This window comes from Delphinapterus leucas, chromosome 2 (assembly GCF_059928025.1).
Source record: "Delphinapterus leucas isolate spDelLeu-1000000601 "Yukka" chromosome 2, BTC_Dleu_Yukka2, whole genome shotgun sequence".
Classification (NCBI taxonomy): Eukaryota; Metazoa; Chordata; class Mammalia; order Artiodactyla; family Monodontidae; genus Delphinapterus; species Delphinapterus leucas.
In genome coordinates this window covers 3,839,272-3,862,987 of record NC_143130.1, presented here as the reverse complement: position 1 = coordinate 3,862,987, position 23,716 = coordinate 3,839,272, and the positions used below count along the sequence as shown (strand labels likewise).

Sequence of the window (23,716 nt, the reverse complement as noted above, 5' to 3'; positions counted from 1 at the left end):
GCTGGGAACAAAAACTGCTGACTGCCTCTTACGCTCCTTATACTTTAAGTTCTTTGAAATCAAGAAGGTATTTTCTCTTTCCGTACTGTCTTGCCCCTTAACATAACCTTTGGAAATAAAATGTAGAAATCAAACCTGGAAGTCATGGCTTCACGAAAATCTTTGAAAACGAGTAACATTTATGCGGCTTCACTTCGAATAGAAAACCAAAGATTTGGAAAATACAAAATTGCCTACAGGCGGGATGGTAAGGTGGAGAGAGCACAGGCTTGGCAATCAAAGACGATCAACATTCACTGAGGACTTCTGGGGCTCGGCACTGCCAGCAGCACACAGAAGGAACATTTGTGGAGGACCCATTAGGCGCCAAAACGATGCCAGGTGCTTGCACTTACGATTAATACGTTAAAACAACCACCTTGAAATTTTAGTACTGTTAACCGTCCTCAAATTTCACAGAAAAGGAAAGAAAGGTTAAGGGATGTGAAGTAACTCACTCAAAGCACTGGGATGCAAACCAGGGGCTTGGGGTCCCAAATCCATTCCTTTTCCCATTGGACCTGAGCTCTTTACCTTCACATTTCAACACTGTTACATGACAGCGGTGTCAATTTGATTCACTTAACGTCGCTCTTTGGACCCTCAGTTCTCTCACCTATAAAAATTGGGGAGGAAATCTCTACCAAAAAAAGACTGCGCAGATTAAGATGTAAAGGTCTGCAGTTCATCTAGCACAACTGGTGGCATTTAAGAAGCACTCACTGAACGATAGTAAACCTTCCACCTGAGCGCCAGGGCAGGCGCTCTAAGAGTACAGGCGTTTCTTCTCTACAGGACTTAAATTCTGGGAGACGGGGATCTTGTCTTGCCCCTTATAATCCCTTCAGTGCATTCTTGCCGCCAGACACACAACCGCTTTTTCCCCCTCCCTCCTTTCCCATTCCTAAATGTTAAAACATACACCCCATACACCTCTTAGCTCGGAAAGCATACATTAAATACCTGCAGAAAGATATTAACATATTTTACATTCGGAAAGACGAATACTAAGAAACAACTGCTGTACACATTTGATTGCCTTTTAGATTATTTTTCTATTTCTCTAGAGCGTGTAAATATTTGAATTTTTGCAAATAGCATCTAACGTGTTTATCTGACCTACCTCCTCATTCATAAAGCCCGCTTTCAGATAGTTTTCAACCTCAAGTCTCAAAGATATTTTAGGGAAAATAGACATTTTCCTATCGCTTAGTTCTCCTCCTCCACGAGAAATGCTGGAAAACGGTGGTTTTTCTCTCTCCTAATTACACGGAGCTTCTGGGCAATGAATACCACCCACAACGTGCCGGGACCACCGATGCCCGGGAAGAGCGCGCTGCTCACGCCGAGTTAAAATGGGAAACGCGGAGGTATTTCCACGCCTTCTGGAGCTTGGCCAGTTTGCAGCGGCTTCCTCTCCTCCCAGGTCCTTCTTTAGCGACGCCCACGGAAATCACTGCGAGGCAACGCCACTCACGTTGCAGAGAAAAAAAACAAAACAAAACAAAAAAACCGTGAGGAGTGAAGCCGCCGTGAACTGGGCGGAGATGTGGAAACCAGGCTCGGATCACCACGGCCTAACCTCCAGTCCCTCGGCCCCAGTTTCTCGGCAGAAAGCCGCTTCCGGCATGCGTCACTTCCGGCAATGCGGCCCACCCCTCCTTCCCCTGGCCTCCAATCCGCAGCCGCAGATTGCCGCTACGTCACGTCTCCGGAGTTTCCCAGCTCCGCCCGCGGCGCATCCACGTGCAGCGGGCCTGGGCGGGTGCTTTAAGGGGATGGAGGCGGAGCTGCCTCCGGGACCTGCAAACAGATCCAGCTGTTGGGCGGAGCTGGGCGGGCAGAGCTGGGTGCTAATTGGGGAGGGTTGGGTCGTGCTAGCCTGAATAAGGTGAGGAGTCAATCAGTTACCTGCTGGGTGATCTCCAAAGCAAGAATGAAACCAGAATTTATTTGGGCCTATCATCCACCCTTTGATTTTCTGAAATTACCTTCCCTCTCTTAGGCTTGCTGGTCTGACTTCAGTTGTGAAAAAACAACATTATTCACATTTTTAAAAGCTGGGTTAATGGTCTTGTAATATCCATACATGCTCAGGTAAAACTTTAAAACGCACAGGTAGTTTTTACAATTAGTTGAATAAGACTAACAGGTTCCCTGTATCGGAGCTGATTTCTGCTTTAAAGCTCGGGAGACCTTTGGCGTAATCTTGGTGTTTCAGGTGAGGAAAGATTCAAAGGGAGAAGGGACCTAATGAAAGTCGCATAGTTTCCTGTGATTAAAATAGGAAACTAGAAATAATTCTTCTGTCTCCGAGACAGTGTTTTTTGAAACACACCGTTGTCATTAACACAGAAGTGTAGGAAGTTTTTTCTTAAGTCTTTTTCTGTTTAAATCTCACACGGAGGTGTTTTTAAAAGTATGATACACTCTCTCACAATGAGTGAGAACGTCAGGATAGAGACCGTAGCCACCTGGCTTCTAAAACCAATACCTACTTTTTCCACCACGGCATATTTCTTCGGTAAATTTATGGAATTCTTCTGTGGCTAAATCATCTGAAAGTGATCAGGAAAATGTCTAGTCCAGCCATTTCCAAAGGAATTTTTGCAACCTCAAGATTGTGACCACAGCACCAATAATGTTTGGAATCGATATCTAGGAGAAAAGGGAGAGGAAGGAACAAGGTGAACTAGATTGTAAACCCTGAGAAGGTAGAGACTTTACCTCACTGCTGCAGACCCAGTGCCTACCACGTAAGAAGCACTCAAATATTGAAGGAGTAGATGAGTAAGTGGATGGACAGCTCTGTAAACCAGAGAAAGGAAGTGCTGATAAAGCATATATTGATATTTGCTGGACATTAGTTCACTAGTTGAGCACTTGTGAACAGTGCTGAGGACATTTAGACAGTCTTTGGCTAGACATCACTGAAGTGACGGTTATGTTGATGACGAGGTCTCTTGGTGTTCTAAAGTTGGTCCATATTACAGATCTGAAGTTGGCATACTAAATACATATTGTCTAAGCAAAAGAAGACACCTATAACTCCACACTTCCACTGCTGGGGGCCTGGGTTCAATCCCTGGTGGGGGGGACTAAGATCCCGCATGCCGTGCAGTATGGCCTAAATAAATAAATAAAAAGAAAATGTAAGCTTTAAAAAAACGAGGAAGACCCCTATAAGAATACACCCATATAAGGGTCATTGGGGTTTTGTGTTCTCGATGGGGTGATATGGCCCCCAATGTGGGGAGAGCAAAACAAAATCTTAGATATAATCATATAATCTTAATCTCAATTTGTGATGCTCCAAAACTTTCCTTTTTTCCCCCCCCCAAAAAAACATAAAAACCCTATTTCTCAATATTTAATTTCATGAAGAAGGCATGAGAGGATTAGGAAAAAAAAGTCTAGGAAAGGCTGGAAATCTATCAATCTCAATTCATCTGGAGACTAACCTCCATAAGTACATATTAACTCAGAATGGATCCTAGACGTCCCTACATGTAAAATCTATAAAGCTTCTAGAATAAAACATAGGAGTAACCAGAGTTACCCTACAGCCAACAAGGTCAGAGGAGCAGTCAAGAGCACTTGACCCCCGGGACAGGATTATGATGAGGCAAGAGAGGCCCCTAGTGTGCACCCGTTAAGGAGGCCCTCGCTCTCACGTGTGAGCCCTGAGAGCACTCCCTCAAATTTGTGACTGTCTCCCTTGGGCTCGCCATCATCTCCACACTTCATCTTTTGCCATCACTGACAGCTCCAAAGCCATAAAGAAAGACAGATTGTATTGCCCAAGCAGCAATACAGCTTACATCACAGCCTGGACCTGCGATGCAAACCCCTTTTCTGCCAAAGGCCCAACTCAAACGTGGCCGTCTTCCACATCACATGCTTGACGTGCTGGGTCAGTGCTCGGAGTTGTGGGATGTATCGTCACCAGCAGCCAAAGAGACCAGCCAGATACTGTACTTCCTTCTTTGTAGTAGGGTGTGCATTATTACTGGGGGTGATGTCATCGTAATGGGGGCAAAAGGTGGTTCTAAGGGGGCAAAAAATGTATACAATACAATGGTTTGTGGTCCTCCAAAGGCCACAGTAACCTCAACAAATATACAGTATACCTGTACTGTTAATATTCCATTATGGGGAAGTTGTTAGACAAAAAAAATACCTTAAAAGTTTCCTTAGCAGGGCATTAATGACAACAAGCTTGAAAATCAATGTATTGTAAGGGAAGACGGAACAAAAAATGACATCCCTTGAAAAGGATGTTCCAACATGCCCCTGACCTCTAAAGTATTTACTGAAGTGGTGGGTCCCAGAGTCTTGAAGAGCTTATCTCCCCACCCACCCCACCCCAGGACAGTAAGTGTCAGAAAACACCTGTTACACCAAGGACAGCTACTGTGCTCAGCTCGCCCGGATCCAGCCTCAGATCGGGGCCCTGGAGGAGCAGCTGTACCAGGTCAGGACTGAGACCGAGGGCCAGAAACTGCAGTATGAGCAGCCCCTCAACATCAAGGTCCACCTGGAAAAGGAAGCTGGGACCTACTTTCTCCTCATCGATGGAGATGATGGAGCTTGCAAGTCTGGAGGTTACAAGTCGAAAGACTATGGACCTGGAAATGTGGGAAACCAAATTAGTGGTTAAGAGAGGTCCTGAGGAGGTTAGACCAATGCAGCAAAATACTTACACCAGGCTGCACTCCGTGGCAGAGAGATCTCAAAGCAATTAATGTGATACACAAGACAGCGTGTGCCAAATACTCTCTGAGAAGAGAAGGCGTTAAATATCTGTCTGGAAAAGTGAGCAAGTCTAAGAAAAAGGTCTGTCCTCTTGTCTTGCTGTTACCGAAATATAATCTCTATCTGGGCAATCAATAGCATTATCGATAGTATCTTCCCATTCATCTGGAAGAATGTCACATACAATATGATGACCCATCTGATTACCCTACAGAAAATGTTGTCAATTCTTGGTAGTCGATAAACCTTCCTCTAGCAAATTAAAAAAGAAAAATGCCCATCACAAGCTGGGTTCTGTTAGATCCACCAAGTCATAAATAGGCGTGAACCCAGCAGCAACCTGTCATGAGATGGAAAAGGTACATCTGGGATTAAGCATGAACAAGAGTAATCTACGTAAGGAAGTAACCTGTACCCCCATGTCACCCACCACAGTTGCACCCACCACAGTTGCTTCTGCCTCAGCTCACATCTCTGGCTCTATGGGGGTTTTCTACTACCAGCTGAATGAGAAAAAAAAATGTAGAGGTTGGTTTTCAGTTCAGTTGTCTAGGTATGTGGGTAGAAGACAAAACTAGATAGTGGTGGGACTACAGTCATAGTTAGGGGTGACCTTGAATGACAGTGTCAAGGGAAATTTTTCCTGATGAGAGAATCTGTGAGCAGTGTATTTGCTACCCACTTTGCATGGAGGAAGTGGCTCAGGATGAGAATATATATTGACTCCTGGGTGGCAGCAAATTGCTTGGCCTGCCCATCAAGAGCATGGAAGAAAATAGACTGAAAGGTCAGAGACAAGATCTTAGGCAGAGGCATGTGGATGGACATATGAAAATTTTCACATCACATGTAATTGCCTACCAGAAGGCATCCTCCACCGAGGAAGCACTGAACAACTTAGTGGACAGAATGATTCAGCCCATTGATGTTAGCCAATCTTTGTCTTCAGCCACCCCATGCCTGGCACTATAGGCACATGAAAGAAGTAGTCGCAGTGGCAGAGATGGAGTCACTTAAATAATTACCCAAAATACAAGTTAGGCTACGATGAAAACTAACATTAAGTTCCATGTCAGTCTTACTTACCTTTGTAGACCCAGCCTTAGGGCAGTACCTAGCACATATTAGGCACTCAGTATATATTGATAGGTGAATAACTGAACCAATAAGAATAGTTTATCCTTCATATCCAGCAAGTATTTATTTAGGGTCAGTAAGCAACAAGCATTGCATTGGGTACTCAGGCATAGCAGCCAGAGAAAACAGTCAATGGCCGTCATAGAGTTCACAGTCTATTTTGGAAGTAGAGAAAATTATTAAGCAGTGAAAAATATGATGAATGTTAAAACTAGGGAAATATGGGGTGCAAGGCAGAGGAAATGGCAAGAAAATCTAATTTAATCTCATCTAAAACTGAATCAAAGAGCACAAAAACCTCTCAGAAAGGAGACGTGGCCTTCCAGAAGAGATGGTTACATTAAAACCAGAAAGCTGACTTGGAGTTAACCAGGCAGGAGGGGTGAGGGACACTGGGGAAGAAGAGGAAAAGACCAAAATGAGAATATTCCAGGCAGAAGGAATTGTCGTGTACAAAGCTGGTACATAGTATGGGAGGGGTTGAGTGGCAAGAGTATAGCATGGAGAGAGAGAGAGAGAGAGCCCCAGCCCTATTTTTGAAGTTTCCTGTTAGCCCTGGTAAGCAAGGAAGAACTTCATCCTCAGGCCAATGGCAAGTCATTAAACGCTTTCAAAGCAGAAGAGTAACAGGCTCAGATTCATGTAACATTTTTAAAAGATCATGCCAGATGATTGTGGGAAAAGGTCTCCAATTGATGCAAGAACAGAGGCAGAAAAACCTATCAGAATGCAGTTCCGGTAATCCAGGCAATGGGGTCGGAGGGAGGTGGGTAGATGTGAAAGATATTTAACACGTGGAATTCGGTGGGACCTAGTGACTTAGGTGGATGCATGAGGGCAGGGGAAGAAAGAATCAAGAAGAAATTCCAACTTTCTATGGACCCACCAGCATTTGAACCCATATTTCTGCCTTCCTACCTATTAACTTACATAAATCATGGAGATGATTTGTTATTGTAATCATTTTAATTCAACTCTTTTCTAGAGTTGTCTGGAATACTTTGGGGAGCCTTATGCATTACTCGTTATCTTCCAGAATTTTATACTTGTGGTGTGTGTTTCTTCTGACAATGGAGTTCTATCCTAGGAATTAAATAAGATTATGTACTACATATGAAAGTTTTTGTAAATTGCAACAAAGAATGAGCTAGAGCAGAACTGTTCTCTAATAGGTTTATTTACATTTGGAGGGCAATTTTTAAAAAGGACAAATAGGACACCAATGGAAAGTTTACAAACAAGCCGTTTTGTTGGGTTACGTTTTTAGTGGGTCAGTAGTCAATCAATATTGATTATTGTTTCAGCTAGATGATGTGGTAGGTTGAATAAGAGCCCCCTCTCCCCCTCACAAAGATGTCCATATCCTAATCTCTGGAACCTGTGAATGGCAAAGGGATTTTGCAGGTGAGATTAAGTTAAGGACCCTTGAAATGGGGAGAACATCCTGGATTAACCAGGAAGCCCCAGTGTAATCATAAGGGTCCTTATAATAGGGAGGCTGGAGGGTCAGAATCAGAAAAGGTGATGCGATGATGGAAGCCAAGGTCAGAGTGATGTGGCCACGAGCTAAGGGATGCAGGCAGCCTCTAGAAGCTGGAAAAGGCAATGAACAGATGCTCCCCCGAGCCCCCAGAGGGAACACAGCCCTGCCGATGCATTTCAGGCTTCTGACCTGCAGATTACAAAATATTAAATCTGTATTGCCTTAAGCCACTACATTTGTGGTAGTTCCTTATGGCAGCAATAAGGAACTAATGCAGGTGCTCTTTAAAGCAATATATCATCAACCTGGGTTCTTCTACGCACAACAGGTGATTTTGCCTCTAACCTACAGATAAGACAGAGGCAATTAATCATGAGTTTCTTGAATCAAGAGCTCCTATACACCTGAAAACTTTGTTTGTGCATACATGTAACCTCCTTTTCAGCAAACTAAGAACTTCTGCTCTCTGAAAACTTATTCTCTTCACCTGCCTCTATTTTCTAACATCTCCTTTCCACCTGTGTCTTCCTCCCTTGGTAATTCTCTCTCTCTCTCTCTCTCAGTCACTCACTCACTCTCTCTGTCTCTGTCTCTCTCTCTCTCACACTTGTATCTTCACGCTCTCCCTTTAAAGAGGTTCTACCCACCACTCTATAAACAGGTTCAAATAATAGTCACAGCAACATTTATTGAGCCTTTTCTAGGTGCCAGGCATTAGGCTATGGTCTACCTCATTATAGCATTTAATCCTCTGAGATTAAACTTTATGAGCAGTGGCAGATTTACTGTGAGACTAATGAAACTTAAACTTCAAAGCATTCGATTGCACAAGTCATCCAAAGCATTGTCTAATTTTTAATTTTTTATCTTTTATTCCTTTTCTTTAAAAGACCCCCCAAATTGTATGAATTTCAAGGTCCCACAAAACCGGGATCTATGTCTGCCTATGAGGTAAATATTATTATTCTTATCCCCATATTACAAATAAGAAAACTGTGCTATCGTGAGGTTTTATAACTTGCCTAACATTATATAAGCAGTAAATGGCAGAGGACTGTTTCAACCTAATTATTCGTGACTGGAGAGTCTAAACATTGATCATTTACTCATTCAATTATTCCGTCTCTTCAGGAATTTTCCTATCTTAACACACCCCTTCCTTTCCAACTTCAGTTTTCCTCTAGTTAATACTTTATATGCCTTTTTCATTTTATAATCCAAAGAATAATCTACACTTACCATCTTGAGTTCCTTACCTGTCATTTACCTTCAACTCGTTATAATCTAGGGACTTCCCTGGTGGTGCAGTGGTTAAGAATCCGCCTGCCAATGCAGGGGACATGGGTTCAATCTCTGGTCTGGGAAGGTCCCACGTGCCGCGGAGCAACTAAGCCCTTGGGCCACAACTACTGAGCCTGCGCTCTAGAGCCCGCAAGCCACAGCTACTGAGCCCATGTGCCACAACTACTGAAGCTCGCGCGCGTAGAGCCCGTGCTCCATAACAAGAGAAGCCACCGCAATGAGAAGTACGCGCACCACAACGAAGAGTAGCCCCCACTCGCCTCAGCTAGATAAAGCCCGTGCGCAGCAACAAAGACCCAGTGCAGCCAAAAATAAATAAATAATACATAAACTTTTAAAAAACTTGGTTAAAATAAAGCAATTGTTAACACAAAATTTATGGGATTAGGCGTCCACCATAGCCTGAGCAGTGTGCCTGTTGCTTTTGAGGAACACAAAATTGTAGCAGAGTCCTTGCACTTAATCACATATCACAACCAAAATATTTACAAGGCAGTTTATCTCAAGAATATTAAACACAAGTACTACTAGTTAATTTTCATTATAATTCACTTTAAGATATATACGTATAAACATCTATATTTAAGTTATATATACATATGTATACATTCCTACAACACAAAAGAGAAATTAAAAGGGTGATTAATCCCATTATAGAGCTCTTTTAAGCACAGAGCTTGACTGTGCATTAAAATACTGCATCTATAAAGAAAGTAATTTGCAAGCATTTCAGGAATCGTTCTCATATATAAATTACAATGCACTTCCTTGTAAACAGATTTCTACAGAGAGCAGTGCCTTTTAACCAGGGAAAGATCCCTGAAGTAGGTGAGTTTTAGATGAATTTAAAGGACAGGAAACCTATGGAATGGTAGAGAGGGACTTGGGTAAATTATTCTGGATGAGGAAAATACCTTTTGTGGCAAGTCTAAAAGAAAACGAAAAGTGGGGCTATGGTAGAGGGCCAGGGATGAAGGTCATTCATTTTTAAAAAGTTTTTAAAAATAAATTAACTTTTAAAACTGGGAAACTTAGGAAAGTTTAAGAGACATAAAGTATAAGAGACATAATGTTGGTCCCACTTGGAAAATTCTCCACAGCTAGATCATCCTTCCGCCCCAAATTCAAAATGGATTAAAGACTTCAATGTAAGACCTGAAACCACAAAATGCTAGAAGAAAACATGGGCGTAAACTTCCTGACATGTGTTTTGGTGGTGATTTTTTGATATGACACCAAAAGCAAAGGCAACAAAAACAAAAAAGAAGTGGGACCACACCAAACGAAAAAACTTCTGCACGGCAAAGGGAACAATCAACAAAATGAAAAGGGAGAAAATATTTGCAAATCATATCCCTAATAAGGGGTTAATATCCAAGTATATATATAAGGAACTCATAAAACTCCATAACACACAAAAACAACAATCTGATTAAAAACTGAATAGACTTTTTTCCAACAAAGATATACAAATGGCCAACAGGTACATGAGAAAATGCTGAACATCACTAGTAATCAGGAAAACAAAAATCAAAACCATAATGAGGGCTTCCCTGGTGGCGCAGTGGTTGAGAGTCCGCCTGCCGATGCAGGGGACGCGGGTTCGTGCCCCGGTCTGGGAGGATCCCACATGCCCCGGAGCGGCTGGGCCCGTGAGCCATGGCTGCTGAGCCTGTGCTCCGCAACGGGAGAGGCCACGGCATTGAGAGGCCCGCGTAACAGGAAAAAAAAAAAAAAAAAATTATAAAAAACCATAATGAGATATGGCCTCACAGCTGTTAGAACGGCTGTCATCAAAAAGATAAGAGATACCAAGTTGGTGCGGGTGTGGAGAAAAAGGGAGCTTGTGCACTGTGGGTGGGAATAGAAATTTGTGCAGCCACTATGAAAAACAGCATGTAGGTTTCTGAACAAGTTAAAAATAGAACTGCCATATGACCCAGCAATCCCACTTCCGGGTGTATGTCTAAAGGAAACAAAATCACTATCTCCAAGAGATACAAGCACCCCAGGTTCACTGCAGCATAACTCACAATAGCCAAGACATGGAAACAACTAAGTGTCCATCAACATATGAAAGAATAAACAAAATGTGAGATTCTCTGTGTGTGTGTGTGTGTGTGTGTGTGTGTGTGTGTGTATGATATGTATATATGTATGTATATATATGATATCGATTTTTTTCTCTGCCATAAAAAAAGAAGGAAATCCTGCCATTTGTGACAACATGAATGAACCTTAAGGGCATTCGGCTAAGGGAAATCAGTCAGACAGAGAAAGGCAAATACTGTACAATCTCACTGATATGGAGAATCTTAAAAAATCCAACTCGTGGAAACAGACGACAGATTGGTGCTTAGAGGCATGAGGTGGGCATGGAGGGGGTCAAAAGGTACAAAGTTCCAGTTAGAAGACAAATAAGTTCTGGGGATGTGATGTACAGCATGGTGACTGTAGTTAACAATACTCTTGTATATCTGAAAGTTGCTAAGGAAATGAATCTTAAAGGTTCTCATCCCAAGGGAAAGAAGTTGTGATGATGTGAGGCGATGGACGTTAGCTGAATTTACTGTGGTAATCATTTCACAATATACAGATATTTCAAATCATCGTGTTCAAACCCTAAGGTAATACAACGATATATGTCAACTATATCTCAATAAAACTGGGGAAGGGGCAACGTTGACCCTATTTGGGGCATTCTCCACAGCTGGATCACCCTCCTTTTGCACACTGCACCTCCACTTCCTCATGAAGCAGAGAGAGAACAGAAATTGTTCCCACAGCTACAAAGGGTGAATAACAGTTGCTCTAGGTTGACTCCGAGAGAGTATTTTCTACTCACCACCAAGACTGCCTTGTGCCTGTTTCCCAGGGGCGGGCTCTGGAGAAGTTAGCGGTGCATCTGCATTCAGCGAAGGTCTTGGAAGAGACCCAAATCTTTACATTCGGAAGAGATCCAGGAACTCTGGGAAGCTGAACTTTCCAAACAGGGAGAAAGAACACAGTAATCCAGGCTTGAAGTGGAGCCTGGAAAGGAATCTAGTCACTGGAGGCATGAGTGCGGAAAATGAGCGTTTTAAATTAAAATTGCTCAGGAATTCCAGAATCAATGGAGGGTCTATATAGTTAATGTTTGAAATATGCTTTTTTACTGCAATCCTTTCTGTTCGTTAAACTTCTTAAAACAATTCTAAGCAAGAGTGCTGACAAAGAAGAGGCTGTGGAAGTGAATGCTGGCTGATTCAGGATAATACATATCCCCATGTGGACACTTACCATATTCATAAGGAGTATATTAGTAACTAAAGGATGCTTTCTAAGGACATATTACACTTTCTGCAGTTTCACCATAATGCAGTATTGGGGGCACTTTGAACACATGGAGAAACGTAATATTAAATGATACATAGGAATTTTGGTAAGTATATCTTAGAAAATTCATTTTTAAAAGGAAGCCCACCAATCTCTGGCAGTCAAGTGGTTAAGAGTCAGCACTTCCAATGCAGGGGGCGCGGGTTCAATCCCTGGTGGGGGAACTAAAATCGCACATGCCGTGCAATGCGGCCAAAAAATTAAAAAAAAAAAAAAGAAGTCCACCAAAGGAAATTCTGACATATGCTACAACATGGATGAACCTTGAGGACATTATGATAAGTGAAATACGCTGGTCACAAAAAGACTAACACTCTGTGATTTCATTTACCTAAGGCATCTAGAATAGTCAAATTTATAGAAACACAAAGTAGAATGCAAATATTATATGATATCACTCCTATGTGTATTCTAAAAAAAAAAAGATACAAATGAACTTATTTACAAAAGAGAAGTAGACCCACAGACATAGAAAACAAACTTATAGTTACCGAAGGGTAAAGGAAGGGGTAGGGATAAATTAGGAGTTTGAGATTAACAGATACACACGACTATATATAAAATAGATAACCAACAAAGACCTACTGTATAGAAAGGGGACTATACTCAATATTTTGTTATAACCTTTAAGGGAAAAGAATCTGAAAAAGTGTGTGTGTGTGTGTGTACATATATTCAGTTATATATATGTATAACTGAAACACTGCGCTGTACTAACACCACATTGTAAATCAACTACCATTCAGTATTTTTAAAAAAAGACTCTAGTTTGGGGGAGAAAAAAGAAGTGGAGTCACGGCTGCCAGGAGCCGGGGAAGAGGGATATGGGCAATTGTTATTTAGTCGGTATAGAGTTTCAAAACTGCAAGATGAAGAAGTTCTGGAGATTGATTGCACAACAATGTGAATATACTTTACAATACTGAACCCATATACTTTAAAATGTTTATGAGGGTAAATTTTATGTTATGTATATTTTTCCACAATTAAAAAATATATATTAAGTAAGGGGGGGAAAAGGGAAGTCCTCCAAGTACCCAGACTTTCTGAAAAGCAGTTGCAGAAGGACTGAATGAACTTTAAAAGTACATGAAATGCATTATTTTAAAGTATGCAGTTGGAAGAAAGAATAAATGGGCATTTGTTGGGTCCCCTTACAGGTTCATCACTTCTACATATGTTGTATTAAATTCTCACAATAAACCTGAAAGTAGATATTCTAGTACGGATTTTGACATGTTAGTCCTGAGGAAACTGGGGTATAGAAAGGACAAATATGTTGCCTAAGGTCTCACAGCCTAGGCAAATAGTATCGCCTATTATTGGAAAAAAAAAAAAAAAAAGAGGGTCATTACAACGAAAGTTTAGAGAATTAAGAGAAGAACTATTCTTCTACCTCCCCCACTCTAGTTTCACTTGTCTTTCTCATTTATGAATCCTGGGAAGAAATTTGAAAGCTAAGTTAGTCTAGCAATTATGGAGGAAATTACAGGGAAAAGCTATGAGAGTTTCTTGAGTGAATTAGCATAAACTTTTGGAGCTGGAAGTAATATCAAGGTGCCTGACAGAAAAGGAGGCCCTGAAAAAGGTCTCATGCACCTGATCAAGTGCAAAATGAGTCTCCAGGGGAAAATAAAATAAGGCTGGGAGCCGTGCACATTTTCCACATAGGTGGGCTTCAGTTTTCTTTTTGATATAAAGTGTGTCAGTCAGAACACCAGGTTAAATTGAACTTCCGCCACTTCAATCCTTTTTATAAAATTTAACCAAGGAAGTTGTATTGTCAAGATCACAGCAGGAAACAGATGTCACATTCAAACTGAGCACTTTGAAGGAAGTTTAAGAAGGGGTTCTTCGTGGAGGTGAGGGCAGGGCATGAGGAAACCACAAGGGACAGTGCAGTACCTTGGGGCTAGTGACCAGGATTTAACCACCCCAAGGCCCCCGTGGAGACAAAGGGAGTGAGCTGTGACTGAAATGCAGAGAGAGGGCTGCCTGGCTGAGGCTATATTCTTTGACCACTGGAAGCAGCCAGTTTGCAGCGACCCAGCAGGGAGAAGGTTCGGGAATTAAATACTCCCACTCCCACACTCTGTTTCTCCTTCTGCTCTTCTGTCAATGCTCCCCATTGGCCAAACGTGACGTTAAGCCTCTTAAAGCGCAGAGCCTGGTGGGAGAGAATGGAGAGTGCATTTGGAGGGGCAAACAGATGGTATCCAGCATGGAGAAGACTGACTAATATTTTATAGGTCATGTGTGAAAGTAAGTTTAAGGAAGAACTAGCAACTGGAACAAGTCCTCTGCCGCGGACCAGCCAGAGAAAGAGGATTTCACCGCCCAGGATCAGGAGGGAAGGGGTAAGGAACTGAAGTAGTACCGACGAATGGGGTCAGAAGGGCCAAGACAACTGACGGTTGCAAGGCAAATTTTATTGCGCTACAGTTGCAGATTATATAGACTAGAAAAAGGGAGGTTGGTTGCCAGATGGTGGTTTACATTATGGACAGACTGTCTCGGCTCAAGGTTAACTTCCCTGGGAGAAAACCCATAAGCCCAGAATCATCAAAAATAACCTGCACGTGCCGGGGGAAGACAGCTTTGCTTGTCTCAGTTTATATTCTTTCTGATCTCTGGGCCCTGGTGGTTTATCTCCCATGGAATGGAACAAGGAGGGGAACAAGTAGGCACAGTCCCTTCGAGCAGCGGCGGCATGCCTGACATGTCTGCAGCTTGCTCTCAAGGCTGACCGTTTCCCACAGTCCTCTGTTTTTCTGTTTGTTTTTTTCTTTTAATAAAAATAGAAAAGATACTACTAAATTTGGGGAAATGTATTCATCAGGTTTTGCTGTGATAATGCTGCATCACAAACAACCCCCAAGTTGCAGTGGCTTACAATAATGAACACTCATTTCTCACTCTCAGGTCCACAGGTCAGTTCTGGTTCAGATACACTTGGCTAACTTATCTGGACGTGGCTCCAGGCTGAAGGTTGGGATCGACCGTGCCGTGCCTCCCATATCTTCTCATCCTAGAGCTCAGGTTAAATGATCGGTGATTACCTAGAGCGCGGCAGGTGGTAGGAGCCCAAGGGGAAAAACGGTAAGCATAACATCTCTTAACTTGTACTTGGAACTGGCGGGCTATCACTTTCGCCCTATTGAATCAACCAGGGGAAGACTTTTGACCAAGTCCAATGTCAATGGAGTGAGAAAGTCAATGGATGGAGAGTGGAGATGGGTAGAGTGAATATTTTCTGAAAAATAATTAATATTTTATACTTTGTAAAACTGCCTCTGAAAATACGCTTTACATGGAAGCATCCAGGCATTATGACTGCAAATAGATTTTACTCCATTAACTGTCTCTATGTATATACTTTTTTTCTTATTTAAAGTATCCTCTGGTAGTGTTTATACTTTCCCTGTCAATCACATTTGCCTTCTACATTACTAAAAGTGACTGTAAACACTATTAACAGAAATACCAGCCTGAAAGCATATTGTATGTCCCTTCTTGTACAGGTATGGGCCTCTGCCTAAAGCATCTAGAAAAGATGAAAGCAGTGAAAGTCCATACGTCATAGCCTAGTAACTTACTATTTCAAAGCCATCACATAGCCTTTTCTAAATCATCAGCTGAATAGATCAATTTTTAAAACATATTAATGATGATTCTGAAAGATTTTTAATGATCAATGTTTCCTTGCTGCACAACTATAGTCACAATGTTTTTCCCGAGCTTTACTGAGCTAATTGACATATAACATTGTGTAACTTTAAGGTGCACAGTCTATTGAATTGATACACTTACACACCCCACTATAATTACCACCACAGCCTCAGCTAACACCTCCATCATGTCACATGATTACCATTTCCTTTCTGTAGTGAAAACGTTTAAGATTACTCTCTTAGAAGCCTTCAAGTATATAATACAGTCTAATTACCTATGAGCACAGTACCGTGCATTAGATCCCCAGAACTTTCAACTGCCACTTCGTACGCTTTGCCCAACATCTACTCATTTCCCCCATCCCCCAACCCCTGGTGACCGCCATTCTACTCTTTGTTACTACAAGTTTTTTTTGTTTTTTTTTTAAGGTTACACATATAAGTGAAATCATACAGTATTTATCTCTCTCTGAGAAATACTAATTTTTTTGTCTCTATCACACAATGTTTTTTTCAGAGCATTAAGCTTCACAGTTTTGAAAGGCAGACTAGTACAGAGGTTACAAGCACAGACTCTAGACTGCCCCAATTTGAATCCCAACTAGCATCTGACTTGACCTTGGACAAGTTACTCAAATGGCTTGGTTTTTCTCCATCTTTAAAATGGGCATAATAAGAATCCCCAACTCATGTGGTTACTGCAAGGATTAAATAGTTAATGCATGTAAATCAGTTAGGACAGTACCTAGCGCTGGATAATAGTAGCTATTAATATTAGTTAACTATTTTAATAAGTAATTATTTTCTCTCTCTCTCCCTCAATATTCAGTTTAAAATCCTCTTGATCAGATTGAATCTCTTGGCAAACATCCTTTTCAGCCTTAATAAGAATCACAGGGTAGGAACTTCCCTGGTGACGCAGTGGTTAAGAATCCGCCTGCCAATGCAGGGGACACGGGATCGATCCCTGGTCCGGGAAGATCCCACATGCCATGGAGCAACTAAGCCCGCGAGCCACAACTACAGAGCCCACACACCACAACTACTGAACCCACACACCTAGAACCCGTGCTTCTCAAAAAGAGAAGCCACCGCAATGAGAAGCCCGCATACCGCAAAGATAGACGCAACGCAGCCAAAAAAATCAATAAATAAATTTAAAAAAGAATCACAGGGTTACTTTCCAGAAGTCTGTCGTTTTGAAACTACAGTAGTGGTTCAGGTAATCAGAATCTGATCTCTGATGCCGTCTTTGTAGCTTTCCGACTACAGAACACAGCCAGGTAAGTCACAGTTTCTCCAGGTAGCACAACAGACTGGAGAAGGTTGGCATCTGGAGCCCAACCACCAATGATGTGGGACAGACAGTGGAAGAACACACCCCTCCTCAGGTACTAGAAAATTCGGTCCACGTTGAATTTACTGAATATCTGTCACAATACCGTAGCACAGGTATTGTGCTAAGCCTAAAACCAGAGTAGGAAACAAGGCAGTCATCGCTTTCCCAGAGCTCAAGGCAAAGACCGACATTAAATAATCGAAGGCCTGGGAAGTGCCCTAAGAGGTGCAGGGTTCCACGGGAGCTCGTGGTCACAGTCAGCAGAACCCAGGTGAATTCAGCATAGGCTGTCGAGATGGGCGGTGGCCCTCAGCAATAAGGAAGACAGAGCAAGTGTTACTCAAAAATACACCGAGGCATGCGGGGACTCTTTCTTCTGGAAGTCCTGGCAACCCAGGGACGAGAGCTTGCACACTTTTGCACACGAGGCGGTGGACCTCTGCCTGACAACGTGCAGCCTCCTGGCGCTGGGGCACTACCCGCTGGAAGCTCATGCTTCTCTCCCCCTTTCCACCGACTCGTAGCACCAAACTGAGCCTCCGCCGGTGGGGAGAGAGCAGGCTTCTTCCAGCTACCGCATGAACCCCAGTGGTCCACACCCACATCAGGACTTATAACTAGTACGGCCTGTATATTTGCACCTCAGGGCACAAACGAGAAATAAGCTTCCCTCTCCTCACTCTGTCTCTCTTTCTCTCATTTTCTCTCTCCTGCTAGTTTAGCTCAAAGTCCGGCAACTTCTCCTTTTTTTTAAGTAAGTAAATAGCTCAATGTTTACTTGCCTTCTCCCTCATGTGTCTAAAGGAAATGATAATATAGCCCTTCATTTTTCTCGCCATGAGTGATGTTTGCTGAAAGCCGGATACTAGTGTTAGTGGGGGGCTGCACGGAAGGAATCTCTGCTGGGACCTCTCAGTGCGAAAGGAAGAAAGACCCCCATTTCTCCTGAAAAAGTAAAATACGCCCCTTTATCTCATCTAAGAGTTGTTTTTCTGTGACTGTGTTTCTTGGAATCCTGCCAATATTCACTTTGTTGTCTTTTTAAGACTGTACGATTTTGGAACTCGATTCACGTTAGAAACACTATTTGCTCGCAGGGCATAGATTACCTTTTTTGAAATAATTTCAGATTTATAGAAAATTTGACATTCTACTGTAAGGAAAAGCTTTCCTTCTCCCTACATATTTATGTGTTTACCTCTGTGTGGATATGTGGATTCCTATTTTACTTAATGTGTTGTCATCTGTTACTACCACTACTTAACTTTGATGCTTAAAATGATCCAGATTTGGCCAGTGGGGATCCCTTCAAGCTGGCTTCTGTTCTTTGACAAGTGTCCATGATTCCTTGAGCACTTCCTTACTTTCCTGAGAGCCACAATCATCTTGTACTTCCTCTGCTTCAACCCTGAGGCCAACCATTTCCAACAAGTCCTGGTTCCTTTTGTGGATGTTGATATTTGGAAACCAAGATCTGGGCACTCAGAACGTTTATTTCTACTGGGCTGTCGTTTGTAAACCTCTCAGAGACTCGAGCTAGGAAATATATGCATGTGTGCACACAGACCCACAAACATACAGACTCCACAGACAGCTATGTTTCCCTACCTCTCAGTGTGTCTATTTTTTAAACTCATTAGTTTACACACCAGTGCTTTCAGTTCCAATCCAGCACCTCAGGGTTCTCTTCAGCCTCTCTCCTTCCATATTTTTTTTAAATTAATTTATTTATTTATCGGCTTCATTGGGTCTTCGTTGCTGTGTGCAGGCTTTCTCTAGTTGCAGTGAGTGGGGGCCACTCTTTGTTGCGGTGTGCGGGCCTCTCACTGCAGTGGCCTCTCCCGTTGTGGAGCACAGGCTCTAGGCATGTGGGCTTCAGTAGTTGTGGCTCACGGGCTCTAGAGCTCAGGCTCAGTAGCTGTGGCTCACGGGCTTAGTTGCTCCGCAGCATGTGGGCTCTTCCCGGACCAGGGCCCGAACCCGTGTCCCCTGCATTGGCAGGTGGATTCTTAATCACTGCGCCACCAGCGAAGTCCCTCTCCTTCCATATTTGTCAGTCCCTTCTCCAACAGTGAGAAACGGTGTGTATTTATTTGCTCAATGTCCCTGTGTGTAATTGATCTGTCTACCATGCCAGCTGCCCCCTCAGCCTCCAGGGACTCCATGAGGGAGGAGAATGGGTAGAAAGAGTGACAGAATTGGAAGGAAGGAACGAATGGACGAATGAAAGAACAAATGAACAAACAAACAAAAGAAGGAGGGAAGGAAGGAAGGGAGGGAGAGAGGGAGGGAGAAAGGCACTAATTCCATCTAAAGGCTTCTCACCTACAGATCGTTCAAAAAAAAACCAAGGCTTACTCAAAGGGAAGGGCTCAATACTGTTTCCCAACACCAAATAGGAAGAGAAATGGAGAGTCAACTGTCTGTGCTTCTTGCAGCAACACAAAGCTTCTGTTCACTACAGTCTCAAGGAGAACTATGGAGGCTCTTCTACAGACAATGAGATTATGGTTGAGGGTGCTGTTGCCGCTGCCACCGCAGTGTCCCCATTTGGGCTCCACAGTTACATATCTCCTAACTCATACTCACGTGCTCGTCCGTGATCAACCACCCTGCCACCGTAGCTATGTTAAAAGAAGCCTACACAAGAGGCCAAGAACAATGCTTCCCCACTGAAGCTTTTCTAGCGAAAGCTCAGGCTCTTGGGGACCAAATATAAAGACAAGAATACCTTTAAAAAGGGTTGTCAGGCCCTCACCCTCCCTAGGAAAGGTCTTGGTGCTCTTTTTAGACATAAATAGTGATAGTTTCTGACTTTTTCAGGGTAGTGATGATGTATAACAGGCTCTGCAATTTACAAAATTCTAAAGGTCGCATAACTGCATTTGAGGAAAGGTAGGATATTACCTTATAGACATGTGTGGAGTATGAATATTTGACTATGCTTGGAAGACCTCAGCAGAATTCCAATATATGAATAATATTCTTTACTTCCTCTTAGACAGAGAGGACTTAGCAAATCCTGATGATAATCTGGATCCCTCCTAGGCTCACATCTAATCTTTCATCTAAGCCTTCCTCAAACAATATCTTATCTAAGCTAACTTTTAGAAGCGTTTCTTTAAAGTCCCGAAGTCAAATTTCTGGGCCAAGTCTATCTAGTAAGTGATCAAAATGGTGCCCATCTGTCCACCAACAGCAGAATTGATAAATAAATTGTGATCGATTCCAGAGTGGAATATTATTCAGCAATGAATAATGCAACAACGCGAATGAATCTCACAAACATAACCAAACGTGAAAGTATACATTGTATGATTCGGTTTACATAAAGTTCAAACATAGACAAAACCAGTCTTTGGTGTTAGAAGTAAGGATAGTAGTTACTTGTCGAGGAGTAACTGAAAGAGGTTGTAATGAGGATTTCCAGAATTCTAATAATATCTTATTTCTTCATCTGTGTCTTGTTCATTTTTTAAAATTTCATCAAGATATACTCTTAAATTTATATATATATATATATATATATATTTTTTTTTTTTTAGTAGGTATGTTAAATTCAGTCAAGTAAGTATGACTCAAAAGACTCCTTGAGTGAAACACCATCGATCCTTAAGGGTATCTACAAGTTTTGAGGGACAAAAGACCATTCATAGGTCACTTGCTAACATATCCAGGAAAAGTCAGAATTCTTTATGTCCCCGGCTATGGCAGTGGTCTTTTCATCTGTCCCAATGTCAGCTTACCCCAGAAAGCCTTAACTTTATATATTTGAATCAGATACCTCTGATACCAAGTGGCTACCATTCTGCGGCTAGAGCACTTTTGGACGTGAGGGGCCTCCATGCTTATACCCATATTTTTGAGAAAACTGACCCAAGTCAAATTTGCTGTTATGTGATTAAAAGCCCCCTGCTCACCCCAAGGATGTGGTGACACCCAATGATGACAGGTGGACACCACCAGAAGGCAGGAAAAGTCAACTGTCTTCTTTAAAATGTTGAACCTTAGATTAAATTCAATCGTACTGAGATCCTGAGCTCGTATCCCATCTTTTAGTCTTACATAGCAGATACTTTTGAAAGCCTCCCATTCCCCAAGAGATTCTTTGCCCCTTCAAAATGATGTGAGCCTGCAACCACACTTATAGCTATGGGACCTAAACTGGTGGGGGACATTTGGATTTTTGTCACTTTGGAGAAGGGGAAAAAGAAAAATGAGATTTCTTTCTTTATCTCATCCTTTGTCACAGGATGCAAAAAATGTTAATCACAGAAAAGTTTTTGAACTCTCACTTAGCTTTCTAGGAAGCAATTTAATCTTAAGGTAACATGTACATAACTGTTCCCTAGATCCACACTTAATGGAGTTATGTGGCTGCTGATATATTCACAGCAGCACTGCTCTGTAATAAAGTGCTCAAGGTTGATGGCTTATTCTTATCATTATTATCGTCACATTTATTTACACCCAGATTTTTTTTTTTTTTTTTTTTTGGCTGGGCGGCACGCAGGATCTTCGTTCCCTGACCAGGGATCGAACCCGTGCCCCCTGCAGTGGAAGCGCGGAATCTTAACCACTGGACCGCCAGGGAAGTCCCCACACCCAGATCTTGCTCAACTGATTTAAAGAGACTTTCTAACGTTTTTTCACTGCTACTATGTCATCTTTGCAGCTCTTTTTCCGTTCATAATTATTTGTAAACATGCCTTATTCTTAGCCCAATTCATAGAATTGCTATAATATCTAACTAGCAATTTTCATTTGTTCTCCATTTATTTCTTCCAAAATAAATCACAAGTTGCCTCTTCCATGGCAAGTTATCCAAGGTTTAACCAAGTTATATTCCTTCATTCTTGGCAGCGCAACCCTTGAATGAATATGTCTGAAACTCATTCCCAATTGCATTTTAATCAGGGCTCTCATAAAACAATCCCTATATTTGGGCAATAGATGATTTATTTGAACTTCCTTGAATAAAAAATTATATTTCGAATGGTACTATGATCTGCGTACATTTCCTAAGAGACTTCCTGGCCTCTCTTTGCTCATCCAGTGATCAATAATATGCACAAGTGTAGCTACCACCTAAGCAACCCAGGTAGTATTTTATAAGCCTATAAAAAAAAAGTAAAGAGGGACTTCCCTGGCGGTCCAGTGGTTAGGGCTCCACACTTCCACTTCAGGGGGCACGGGTTCGATCCCTGGTGGGGGAAATAAGATCCAGCATGCTGCATGACGAGGCTAGGAAAAAAAAAAAAGAGAGAGAGAAAGAAACCCTTCAGGATGTGTGTATATTTCCAAAATCAATAGATGAATGTGAAATGAAGCAGAATTTTGCTTAGGAATCAGGACTTCTCATTTTTCCACCAAGAGCATGTATTATCCTTCTTTCTTCCACTTTTAATTTCTCCACTGCTGTGATTCCTCTCCTCATCTGAACAGCTTCTAAGCCCTTTGTTCTAAACTGACACTGTTTTTGCATTTCTCTACTGGTCTTACTACTCAGAATCTGCAAGTAGGGTTCACCAAACGTGGTATCCTCTGGACTCAGCTCTGTGTCAGCTGCCGATGCACCCTTGTGGTTTCAAACCTCTACTGGCCCCTTCCCTCCACAGCCTCATGCCCTACAGTCTCCAGTTACTTCTTGCAACTGGCAAAGGGAACTCTCTCTGCTCTTCCTCACAGATAATGGCCTGTGATGAAAGAGGCAAGTGGTTTTGAAGCTTTTTCAAATGGGGAAAGCGATGGCACAGAAAGTCATAGTGCTTGCATACTGTTCAATAGTTTACGTAGTAGTTTATGTGACAGTTAGAAATAAACAACAGGCCTCCTAATTCCTAACCCCTGTGTCTGCAAAGAATTTAATAGTATTGTTTTATTGTCATTATATTTAGTTTTAAGATAATCTTCTATCGTAGTAAGTGAAACTGTTCTCTCATTAATGGTGGCAACATAAAGTCTCCCTTTAAAATAACATATTTAAGTAAAACTATCGTTTAAGAACATTGAAATATATGATAGTAAAGATGATATGAGGATATGGCAAAAAACTGACAATCAAATGACTGAAGTCTGTGAAACCTCACTCTCTGGGAAACGCTATAGAGACTGGTGTATAATTATGGCTGGGCTATTGAGATTCCACTGGCATTTACTCTGTTCTCTAATGGTACTTCCTGTGCCTCCTTGTGATTTAGATCTAGGTCACAATGGCAAGAGCCAATCCTACACTTTCTGTTCTGCCTTAATCCAGCCAAGGGCTGACTTCACCACCCTCCGTTGCTGGCTGGCGATTAGAGAAGAAATCCTATCACAGGTTTGCAACGGCCAGGGAATACAGGGGCCGAACTGGGTGACAGACTTCAAGCCCTGAAAATTAACCCTAATAAAGAAACAGGCAAGTTGGCCAGGATCAGGGAGCATAGATTTACATGCCACCTCACCCTTGGAACCCCAGTCTCTGAGTTTCCCTCTTTTCTGGCTCTTTCTAGAAGGTGTCCTGGGCAAGTGTACAACAGTGACAAAAAGAGCAGTGCTCTGGGAAACCCTGAAAGTTCACTAAGGCTACTATAAGTTGGGGACCATCTTTGCTGGATATTTGTGTTACTGCTG

The 23,716-nt window shown here is 42.2% G+C and overlaps 1 protein-coding gene across 5 annotated transcripts in view; it reads right to left on the bottom strand.

Annotated features, from left to right (window-relative positions):
* The window catches only part of NSUN6 (NOP2/Sun RNA methyltransferase 6), a 91,608-nt gene extending 72,569 nt beyond the window's left edge, over positions 1 to 19,039 (bottom strand). For 2 of the 5 annotated variants that reach the window (XR_016391865.1, XM_022580623.3), the window contains exons 1-3: positions 11,562 to 19,039; positions 2,538 to 2,697; positions 1,163 to 1,511 (exon numbers count right to left, since the gene is read on the bottom strand). Coding sequence is in view for 2 of the 5 variants with exons in the window: in XM_022580623.3 (XP_022436331.1) it covers positions 1,163 to 1,237 (75 nt within the window). In the remaining 3 variants the exon portion in view is untranslated. The remainder of the gene's footprint in view (positions 1 to 1,162; positions 1,512 to 2,537; positions 2,698 to 11,561) is intronic. The other 3 variants (XM_022580618.3, XM_022580624.2, XM_022580625.2) reach the window with 3 other exon arrangements.
* Between the last annotated feature and the right edge of the window lie 4,677 nt (positions 19,040 to 23,716).